Raw genomic sequence first — 12,111 nt, 5'->3', positions numbered from 1 at the left:
CTAATTATTTATTGATTTCCTAATTATTTTCTTGATTAATTGATTAATCGTTTAGTCTTTAAAAAAAAGTCTAGAAAATGGTGGAAAACGTCAGTGTTTCCCAAAATCCAAGATGATGTCCTCACATATCTTTTTTGTCCATAACACAAAGATATTCACAGTCATATTTTGACTTGTTCTTCTTAAAAAAAACTGCTCAAATGATTTAATTTAATAACTGATTCCTAATTGAATAAATAATATATATTTATATTTTAAACGATTTTAACATTTTATTTCGTTTTGACATTATATTTTGTGGTTATTTTGGTGGAAACACTACCACAAGAGTCTCCAAAATCAGCAAAATATGAAAGTATGGCTGGAGCAAACAGTTATTTTCTCATCGATTCATCTTTTATTGTATAAAATGTCCCATATTGCTTCTGTTGTCCAACACAACACCCAAAGACTGTTCATTTGCTCTCATAAATAACAAAGAAAAGCAGCAAATCATCACATTTAAGAAGCTGGGCCCAGCAAATATTTGACATTCTTGCTTGAAAAATTACTGAAACGGCTTTCTATTTTCTTTTTCTTTCAATCGATGAACTGATTAATTGACTAATCCTTGCAGGTCTGTATGAAAGCTCCTCACAGTAGCTTTAAATAAAACGTGCAAATAAATAAGAACAAAGGGAAACACGTGACTTGTGCGGCGAAATCAACCCTAAAAGGATCCATATAGTCCTCACCCGACCCCTTTTCCTCGTGCTCTAAAATAGCTCTCGTGGCATACATGATGAATAGTTTTAAAGTTTACAAATTATTGTGACAGCTCCCTTTCTCCCCAAGTGCCATTCAGATTAAAGGAATCTAATGCTGGCGTAAGCTTGTGCAAGGCAATAAGGAACTATTGCTTTCCTGTCACATATAATTTATAGCTTTCTATTTGCATCTGTTTGCCCGTGTGACTAATCCCCAACTTTTTCTCCCCAAGCCCCGATCAATACAACCTCATCCGCATTGGCACATGGGGGCTGCTGGTCCTACAGAGATGTTTGATCTGGGGAAGCAAAGGGGGCTGCTATATATATGGGCTGCGATCGGCCCCAGTGAAACCCCCCCCCACCCCCCTTGCAGTGGGGGAAGGAGAGAGGGAGAGAGCTGATTAGTGTGGGCCAGGTAGAGTCAGTGAAGCCGATCATTGAGGTGAATTGATGTGATTTCATGCTTTGTTTGCAAGATCACTCAGACCAAAAGTGCAATGAAGACTTTTCTCCAGACCTCACCTTTAAGGTAGAACCACTGACCACATCCACGTCTTTGCGTATGAGTTGCGTTTGATATCTTAATCACATGACATCTCCATATAGCTGCTGTGACCGAACAGTACGCGTGTGTTAGGGCCGGTGGTGGAGTGTAACTAAGTAAATTTACATGCATACTTAAGTTCAGATTCGGGGTTCTTGTGCTTTACTTAATTAATGCCATTTTATGCAACTTTATATTTCTACTCCACTGCAACTCAGAGGCAAATATTGTACTTTTACTCCGCTTTTTACTTTACACTGCATCTCTAACTTGGTGACTTTTGTTTTTTTCTGAAAAGGCTGAGTGTTTAATGCTGCAAACATATGATGATCTACTACTCAACAGCATTTAAAGTAGTTCAAAATTATTTTTTACAGTAATAAAATGTAACATACACATTAATGCATCAGTAATATTAATGTAAAAAATAATTTAAAACACTGTCAGATACCATTTTACTGCAGAATGACTATTTTTACTGTTCATATCTACAGTAAAATCAGCTCAGAAAGCAGGACTTTTACATGTAGTGGAGCTTTTTCACAGTGTGGTATGAGTATTTTTTTTTTTACTGAAGTTAAGGTTCTGAATACTTCTTACACCACTGACTATAAGGGCAGTTTTCGAAGATGGAAGTTGGTCGTAGAGAAGCAGCAGCTGACATCTGTTTTCCTTTGTCCTCCAGGATCATCCGAACAAAAGTCCAGCAGCCTTTCCATCCATCTCCAGACGGGACGTCCCTGTCGACACCAGGCCATACTATAGGTAACACTGCAGCTCACGACACCAGCTTCAGCGGGGGGACATCACACTGTATGATCTGAATGATCTGATGGAACAACTCATTTCAAGTCAAAACTCATGTTTAAAAATCATCTGCATTTTATCTGCATTTTAGTAGCCGATAAGGCTATCTGATTGCAAACCAGCCAATGAAAGTGAAAGGTTATTGTTTTTTTCAGTAGGTGCAGGTTTGGAGAGGTAACCATGACAACTGACCATAACAATGCAGGAGAAGAAAGTAATTTAAACTGGAGATTTCAGTGAAATAGTTTCTACTGATAACGCATTAAACATTAATGGTTAAAAATAAACAAAAACCCTTGTAGTTGAGTGATATTTCAGTAATATAACAGTACTTCTACTTGAGTACAGATCTTCAGAAGCCTACTCTTTCCATGACTGCTGTTAGGACTGGGCAACATGTCAATATTATATCGATATTGTGAAATGAGATATGATATCGTCTTAGAGTTTGGATAAATTGTGAAATGGCAAAAGTGTTTTGTCTTTTCCCTGTTTTAAAGGCTGCATTACAGACATCATATCCATGTTAAGGATAATTATTCATCAAAAGTCTCTTTATCAAAAATTATACACGCAATGAATCAAGCTGGTTGAGTCTGGTTTTGCTCAAAGTTTCTGCCTGTTAAATGAAGTTTTTCCTCACTCCTATTGCCTTAGTGCTTGCTCATGGTGGGAACTATAGCGTCTCTGTAAATAATGTCACAAAGAGTACAGTCCTAACCTGCTCTGTATGAAAAGTGCCAGAGATAACTTCTGTCATGTTTTGGTGCAATATAAATAAAATTGACTTGACTTGACTCATTGTTGTCTCTTTCCCAGTACCAAGCACAGCCTCTCCGCCTGTAACCAGCGCCTCCAATGACCCTGCAGGATCCTACTCCATCAATGGGATTCTGGGTATTCCACGATCCAATGGTGAAAAGAGGAAAAGAGATGAAGGTAAGAAGAGATTTTTTTTTTTGTCTGTCTTGTGTGGGGGAAAAAAAACACATAAGCTCAGCTCAGGATTAGCACGCAGAAAATATCTTAAATCCTACGGAGAAAAAAAGGTAAAAAATTGAATGGAATTCTTTGCAGCTTTATGCCATAAAACCCACTTTGCTGAACTTGCAATTACAGCATTAAAACCTGCTTCAGTTCCAGTAGATGACCCTTATAAAACACCTAAGTCTGAACTCTGTTACACCGCTGTGTCAATCTGCCAGGGAGTCTTTTGATTTGAAGACACGACCTCCGCTGTTGTCTCCTGCAATTAATCTTTATGGAAGTGATTAAAGGGCTTTAGATAATTACATGTCAAGATGATGTAGCCAACCACCCGGGTCAGTCAAGAAAGCCGCTATAGCTCTGTGGAGGGCTTCTTTTTTTTTTTTCTTCTTTAACAAAAGTGGCTCCACTTCTTCCTCTGCTGCTGAAGTAGTAGGTTAGTGGATATAAAGGGGGCCTGAGGCGATATAGATTATTGGTTCTGTAAGCAATCGGCTTCCTTAATGTCACTACATAAGCAGCTGATGAGAATAGCTAAACAGATGCACTCGTGGTAGAAAGCATGCATGGGTACGGAGGGATGATGTGGCTGCTGAAAAGGGGCAGTTATCTCAAACAGGGTGGGGAATGAGTGCCTTATTTCTGCAGTGCTCTGGAATGAGAGCTAATCAGAGCACGGCAGTAGTTTACATAGCGCCTTCTTTGTTCTGGCGTTTGTTGAGGAGCAGCGCGGGGGTTTGCTGGGATATTGAGTGGAATTGATGTTTTATGTGCGTGCAGGGGAGGGAGGGATGACTAATGACCTGTCAGAGGTAGATTTCCTGGCAAAGATATAAAAACCAGCATGACGTGGACATGGCAAATGACATAATCAAGTCTTTCCCTGTAAGAGATGCAATCGCGGCGGCATAATGCAAACGTCTGGTATTTTCAAGGGTTCATTTTCAGTCGTTCGAGGACCTCTCATATTAGCCGGGGTGTAATGTCTAGTCACTGAATGATAGAATGCACACATTTCTATGCAGATTGCTACTGAAGGGCAAAGAGGTATTAAAGGGCATGGAGAGGAATAAGGTGTGTGTGTGTGTGTGCGAGGGCCTGTTTTGTGGAGGTCTTCCAGGTGACAGCGCCATGTTTCTATGGCTATTCAGTCTCAAATGATTCCCCTGATGTGCTGCCATTTCTGTGATTTAGGTGCTCGGCCAGCATTACGATGAAAGAGAAGAAAGGTGTGTGCGTGTGTGCGTGTGTGCTCGTGTATGTGCGTGTTTGGGTAGGACTTATACTGAGGGGTTGACGGAGGGAGCCGTGGTTCTTATATACTCTCTCAACGGCCAGCTGGTGCCTACCTGGAACCACAGGGTCAGGGATACTTTATCTTTCCAAAACATAAACCCCAGGCCTTGGCCGCACACACACACACTCTCTCACACACACACGGCTGCAAAAGCAATGTCTCGCCTGGAGCCACAGTTTGTAAGAATAGTATATTACATACGATGTTACCCTGTAGACACTATTGTCCTGTTACTGTCTTCTCTTAAAGTGCACCTTACCCCCCAAAACAAAAACAAAACAGCACCTGAATTTCAAGAATTTGCAGGCTGAAGAATCCTCTGAAAAAGGGCCAAAAATGTCATTTAGGATGCTTAGGCTGTATCCTCAGTATCGTGGGCAATGTGGAGGTTTTTACAGCCATTTTCTTGGAAAATAGTGACTTTTGAAATATAAGCTGCAGCACCATTACGTCATAACCTGAAAAACAAATTGCAGAGAATAGGTTGAGAATTGGTTGTCAATTGACTTTAAAAAATTAATAAACAGATGCAATATTTTGCCATATTTTCCATAGATACAATGAACTGTTTCAAGAGGAACTCCATGTGTTTGGTTAAAGTGCACCTTTCCCTGAGAAGAAAAACAAAAACCTTGAATTTCAAGATTTTGCAGGTCTAAGTTTCCTTTGAAAAGGGACCGTAGCGTTTTATTTAGGACATTTATCCTCATACTGTCAGTATTTTGTTGGATGTGAAGGTTTTTACAACAATTTTTGTGGAAATTGCATCACCTCAGGAAAACAGTGAATAGTTTTATTTTGAAATTTAGACCATAGCTCCAGTGTGTCATAACCCGGGGGTGTATATGGCCCTATATAACCATTTATTATTATTTTCAGGTTGTATTTTTGAAAGAAAAAATCACAGACGCCATATTTCACCATATTTGCCATAGATACAATCAACTGTTTTAAAGGGCTTTCTGTCTTTGCTTAGTGCACTTTACCCCCAGAAAACAAAAACAGAAAAAAACCTGAATTTAAAGATTTTGCATGCTGAGGTGTCCTCTGGAAAGCTGTCTTTATCATACTTGGGTTATATCTTCAGTATTTGGGGGGATGTGGAGGTTTTTGCAACCATTTTGGTGGAAAGTGAGTCACAGGAAAATAGTGAGGAGTTTTATTTTAAAATTTAGGCCACAGCTCTAGTATGCCATAACCTTGTTGTGTATATGGCCTTGTGTAACCATGTGTTGAAGATGCTACATTTGGTCATATTTGCCATAGACACAGTGAGTAGTTTTAAGATGCCTTTTGTATTTGCTTCCATTCATGCACCTTATACCAAAAACAAAAAGAAACACCTGAATTTCAAGATTTTACAAGGTGAAGTGTCCTCTGAAAAGGGGTTGGCTGGCTTGCAGCAAAACCAGACAGTGTTCAGTGAGGTTTTCTGTACTACCAGCACTGTGTGCAGGTTGTTAATACAAAAAGGGAAAATCATCCCATTTCGTGTGCCTGTGGGCCTTTTTTTCTTTTTGCCACAGTACTTAAAGAGATATCAAGTATTGTTTTTCTACTTGCACTAAATCGAAATTTAAAATTCTTGCATTGTGATTGTGACATTACTGGAAGTGATCAAATGCTATAAGCTTAAGCTAATACAGTTTAAGCCATAAACCCTTCTTTTTTTCTAACCAAATGAGGGAAAAACACTTCTTATCCAAGAAAGCTACATATAAGAGTTCACTATGTGGCTCTGAAATCAAGCAAATAAGAGTAAGAAGCATGTTTCTGCTGCTGTCATGGTGTTTCATGGCCATTTTTTTTCTATACCTGAGGTCTGCTGTGTTTCAGTGTTGCCTTGTTTGCTATTCAGATGTATTTTGCTTCCCTCAGTAGGCAGTAGTCTATAGCCAGTTAATGCTTGGATTAAATTTCCTCACAGCACAGTAGCTTGCCTGAGCCCTATTTAACTTGGTAAGCCTCATGATGATTATGGCACAAGCAGTCATTATCAAGGGTTGAAAACATGAACAAAAATGAGCGAAGGAAAGGAGGGGAAGGGTTAGAGGAGGGGAGGCGGCATGGTGTGTGCAACACAAGCCCTGGTAGTGAAATGGATTGGCTGTGTAGCCCAGAGTATTTGTTTTAGGCAGTCGCTGTGGCGCTCTGCCAAGCAGGCAGACAGCTCCTGAGTTTCCAAGTCAGCAGTGCCCTTAAAAAAAGGTCCCCCCATTACAGGAGGGATGTAGAGATAATGTAGTGTGACACACGTTATGTACACTGGGTCTCGGCAAGAGGAGCTTCAGGGACACAGGTGTCATAAGAGCCATTAATCTGCTATTGTCACGTGTTATTGCAAATTAAAAGTAGCATGTTACACTTGGCAGCCATTGCTGCGGACGCACAGAGCGGGGGAGAGGGAGAGACCCCCGGAGATGGTGTCTGCGGTGACCACGGCTGTCCGTTTTACAAAGTGACATATATTAGAATTTGCAATTCTGCAGAGAAAAGCTATTACCTCACAGATTAACACCCCGACTCCTCCACCACCCCCCACTGCTTCTGATGTTCAGAAAAGACAAAGAAGAAGCTGCTCCTCTCACATCTCTCATACACTAGCTGATGTTTAAGTACAAATCTGCTTTCATGGATGTTTTTGTTCACCTTCTTGTTATTAGTGAGCGTTTGAATTGACCTGAGCAGACAGCTTGAGAGCACGCAGTGTCCATGAAGTGTGTCCGGCCTTTTCAAAGTCATACCACACGTCCTTTCAGAGCCCCCCCCCCACAAATTGCACAATCAAGACCTGTAGATGATTCTTAATTTCAGCCGTTTTCTGATCGCTTTCTCGCTCTGTGTCGGCGCTTTTCTTCTTGATTTATGAGAGAAATACCAAGAGAGAAATTTCATGATAAGATGATCATCATAAATTTCAAAAGCCAACAACAATAGCCAGTGGCAGTCAGAATGGATGTGATTCTGTGCTTCAGTAGCTGTTGAATTAATTATTTCTCCTCGCTGAGCGTCATGAGGACTGAACCGATGTGTGTGTGTGTGTGTGTGTGTGTGTGTGTGTGTGTGTGTGTGTGTGTGTGTGGAGGGAGATGAGTGATGGAGCGGGCCGCCGTCACACCCTGCTCTGTGTATCAGCATCTGTTTTGGGGGGAGAGGAAGAATCAACACAGGAACTCAGAGCAAAGCAAAATGTCAGCACCTAAGTGCAACCTCCAAATTAGATTAATAAAGCCTCTAAAAGCTCAGGAACATCACAGCAAATCAATGGTCAACAGTGACCATCATATTTATAACCAGACAGAGCTGCAATTAAGGAATATTTTAATTGTTTTAATTCATTTTTGATCTATAAAAAGATCATAACATCACAGTTTTGCAGAAGTGACATATTTTAATTGCCTTATTTGTTTGATCAACTGCTCAAACCCTTAAAAAATCAATTAACAATGATCTAAAAATGTGACAAAAAGTGAGAAAAGCTTTTATTATTTTCCATCAATCTACTGATCAATGTATCGTCTAATCCGTTTCAACACTAATCACAGATCTTTGCTGATGCAGAACAAACATATCACACTCCAAAAGCAGTATTTCATTTATGTTCAACCTCCGAGTTAGATTAATAAAGCCATTAAAAGCTCAGGAACATCATTTTATGAGTTATCTTATGAGTAATCCAACATAGGGCTGCAATTAAGGGATATTTTAATCATTTTATTTCATTGTCTGGCCAATAAACTGTCAAAAAAAAACTAATAATGTGGCAGTCACAGTTTCCCTGAAGTTTGTTTGGGCATTTTTATCATTTCCATCAATCTACTAATCAATTCATTGTTTGGCCTGTAAAATGTCAGAAAATACAAAAAAGTTTTCCAGAACTGACATCTTCTTTCCCTCCTACAATGATTTAAAAGCGATAAAAGCAGGAAAATGCTCTCATTTGAGAAGGTGCAAACACAGAATCTTTGAGCATTTTCTGATCATTTTGTTGATTAAATTATTTTTTGGCCTGTATATTCTCAGAAAAATATTTAAATAAATGTCCACCACAGTTTTCCAGAAGTGGCGTCTTCTAATTTCTTTCCTACAACGACATAAAAGTGATAGAAGCAGCAAATTCTTACATTTAAGAGACTCTTGACATTTTTTGATGATTTGCATCGATTAATTATCCATTAATCTACTAATCAATTGATTGTTTGGCATATAAAATGTCAGAAATCACTCCCAGAAGTGATGTTGTCTAATTTCCCTCCTACAATGATATAAAAGTGATAGAAGCAGCAAATTCCTGCAGTTAAGAAGCTGCAGGCAGACAATCTTTAGGCATTTTAGGGCTGCAACAAACAATTATTTTCGATCGTTTTCTTGATCAATCAATTAGTTGTTTGGTCAATAAAATGTCGGAAAATGCTGAAAAATGTTAATCATGACCCAAAGATATTCTGTGTACTGTCATAGAAGAGTGAAGAAATGAGGAAATACACATAATTCAGAAGCTAAAAGCTGAGAATTTGGACATTTTCCTCGAAAAGTCAAAACAATTGCTCGATTGTTAAAATAGCGATTAATTTAATAGAGGACAACTAATCGATTAATCAACTAATTGTTGCGGCTTTGTGGCATTTTTCAATGATTTTCATAATTTTCCATCGATCTACTTATCAATTTATCATCTAATCCCTTTTAACACTGATCACAGATCTTTGCTGATGCAGAACAAACGAATCACGTTCCAAATGCAGTATTTCATTTATGTTTACATAATCCAAACATTCAATTAGAAAAACAAAATGCAGCTGAGTTCATCCAATTTGTTTTAATTTGATTTCATTAGCCGAGAATTGAATCAGGCGGGAAATTATAGAGGTGTATTATTGTGAAATACATAACAATGTGTTAAGGGAACGAGAGCGTATGTATGTTGACATGTTATTTAAACAGAGAGCAGACTGAGAGGAGGAGGAGGAGGGGGTGAAGCTCATTCATCTGAGGGGGGCTTCCATGACCTCAAGGTGCCGGCTCACCTCCTCGTGCCACTAACAAGAACCTAGAAACTCTTTTTTATTCTTGTGAGGACACTTACACTTTTATTCTGAAATCAGCCTCTTCCTTTATTAGAGTCTGACTTTTTAGAAAAAGCTGCTCTACATCCTCAGTCTGCACTTCAGTCACGGTAACTGTTGTGTTTTTGTTTGGCGGGCTGTCTCTCAGACTCGCCCTCGGTCTCAGAGTTGCGTTGGCTAAAGCCTCCTGCCAGGGGTCACGACCTCTGGGTGCCGAACCCGCAGAGAGGAGTCTGCTTTATAGAGCTGGTTATCTGATCTGATGGAGGCTGCTCCCTCGTTACCGGAGTGTTAATACAGACTGATGTCAAGATGAATACACTCAACTCCACAGATGATCAATAAACCACCACAGAGCGGGACAAGCGTGTAACGCACCGACAAAGCCACTGTGGTCAAAGATTAGTATCACCGCTGCATAATGGGCACATTTGGAAAGGTCCAAATAATGGATCTGACTTCTTGTTGTCACAATAGACACTTAACAGCACCTGAAAACTTCTGCAAATTGTAAATATTTTTTATTAAACATGAATTATTAGTGACTAAAAAGCTAAAGTTCAAGTTGGAAAACACATTAAGCCTCAGTCCTTCACTACTGAATTGTATATTTCGTTATTTTGAAGCAATTTTGAGAAAAAAAACCCTATAAATTCCACTTCATAATTATTGATTGATTGACTCTGCAATTCTAATTCTAATATAATTCTATACCTGTTTGCTGTGGTAAACTCGTACGAGCCCAAAGTATGAAACAAAAGTAAGAGAAAGTTAAGATAAAATATGGAAAAGATCTTACATGAGGTCCAATCAGTAGATATTAATATACTCAACAAATCTGTTTTATCAGGACTGTGCAGGTGAAGTTTTATCAGATTTGTTTGACAGGTCAGGTCTTCTGTTACTGCAGCATTTTAATGTACACTCAGCAATATTATGTATTTAAGTTAAGTTTATTTATTTTTGTTTACTCATTGAAATTAATTTAATATAGTTGATTTAATAATTTTCTACTCATTTTCTCTTATTCAACCTCTCCTCTCCCAGACTAAGAATCAAACAAAAAAAACAAGATATGAACTGAAGCAAGACTCAAAAATCGAGGTTTGAACTGAACTGTGGATTTGAAGAATCGTGATACCCCTAATAATAACTGAAGGGTCAACATTAGGGAACAAATGTTGTCATGGTTAAAAGAGGCCAACACTGACTGTCAGTAGAAAACAGAAAGCGAACTTTTATGCTAAAGTCTGACATTTGTTGATGCTTTGATGGCTCTATAATAACATCACATCCTGTTTTGATGGACGATAGTCATAATTTAGACAGAGGGCTTGTCACGTGCAAGTAAATAAATGTTTTTGTGCTGAAGACAGTCTTGAAAAAAGCTTCGTTAAACCTCGCTGATGTCACCAGAATCAGATCTTCATCACCAGACCACAGTGGCTGCTGATTTGTCAGACGGGAATGAGCGGCTGGGAGGGCAGATGGGACTGTCCTCGGAGTGTCTTGAGTGGGAGGAAGAAGTGTGTAGGTTGACCCAGGATGGTTTGTCTTGTGTGTGGGAAGTGTATTCCACTGTGGTGAATGACAAATATGGTGGGGGGGTATTGATCAGGTGTTGTGGCTCTGGCCGGCTGATGGAAAGTAATTAATGACTCTATTTGCTTTGGTAGCAAAGAGAACAATTGAGTTTGATAAAGTGACAAGCAGAAGCAGCAGCAGCTGTAGTAGGTGGGGGGGCCTTCGTCACTGAGGCTGTGCAGAAAACATGATGAATATTCACCTGAACTTACTGAAATGTTCAGGTGAGCAACAGATTTTTTCTCATGTGGAAGTTGTCTTAACCTCTTAAATTAATAGTTTTAACTACTTTCTTTCTTCCCCAGAGTTGGATGAGTCATATCTGTAGATATGACGCTAGAATAAGGAGACAGTTAGCTTAGCTTAGACTGGAAGCAATAAGTGAGTGTCAGAGGTGCTGGTATGAAGATTTTTTTTTTTTTGGAAAGAGCCAAACTAACTGCCTCCCCAGTTTCCAGCCTTAATGCTAAGCTAAGGGTTCTTTCACAGACACAAACATTTAAAATGTTAATCTTGGCCAAATTTTGGAAAAATATGTACTAAAAAATGCGTCAAAACTGTGCAATGTTGGGCTGCACCCAACTAAAGATGACCAGTGTGGAAGAAATGTGGTGATATCTTCTGTTGTTGCTGGTCCTACATCACACTTTGAAAGAGGTTCGAATACAGCTTTTCTAATGGTCTTGCAACCAGAGACAGCCTGGGACAAAATTCTTACAGTGTCAGAAATTTAGAATAACCATCTCACAATGTGGCTGCTGCTACAACCAACTCTACTAACCAACCAATAAGAGTGTATAAACATGTGATTATTTATCCTATTTTAGCATGCTTACCATACTACAAATACTTAATGTTGCCTCAAGCTCTCTTTGTAAAATTGGCCTTCCAAGTCGGCCTGTTCTTCCTTGCCACAACCATGTCAACATTCTCCTTCTCTTCTTTGAATTTTTTCCATGCACTAAATAAATACCACTGTCGTAAGAGATCGATTTTTGCTTAGCTTCATTGTTTACCACTATAGCTGCACAGACGGATGACGCAGGCTGATGACGTTTTCTTGAATATTGACTTGTG

At 39.2% G+C, this 12,111-nt stretch overlaps 1 protein-coding gene across 4 annotated transcripts in view; it reads left to right on the top strand.

Annotated features, from left to right (window-relative positions):
- Window positions 1-12,111, top strand: part of pax2b (paired box 2b) — a 44,981-nt gene that overhangs the window by 6,765 nt on the left and 26,105 nt on the right. For all 4 annotated transcript variants that reach the window (XM_084740165.1, XM_084740167.1, XM_084740164.1 and 1 more), the window contains exons 4-5: window positions 1,979-2,058; window positions 2,920-3,039. In XM_084740165.1, coding sequence (XP_084596291.1) covers window positions 1,979-2,058; window positions 2,920-3,039 — 200 coding nt within the window. The remainder of the gene's footprint in view (window positions 1-1,978; window positions 2,059-2,919; window positions 3,040-12,111) is intronic.

The sequence above is a fragment of the Lutjanus erythropterus genome, chromosome 17 (assembly GCF_056507025.1).
Source record: "Lutjanus erythropterus isolate fLutEry1 chromosome 17, fLutEry1.hap2, whole genome shotgun sequence".
Lineage (NCBI taxonomy): Eukaryota > Metazoa > Chordata > Actinopteri > Lutjaniformes > Lutjanidae > Lutjanus > Lutjanus erythropterus.
Note: the sequence above shows the minus strand (reverse complement) of the source record. Positions and strands in the feature narration are given on the sequence as shown.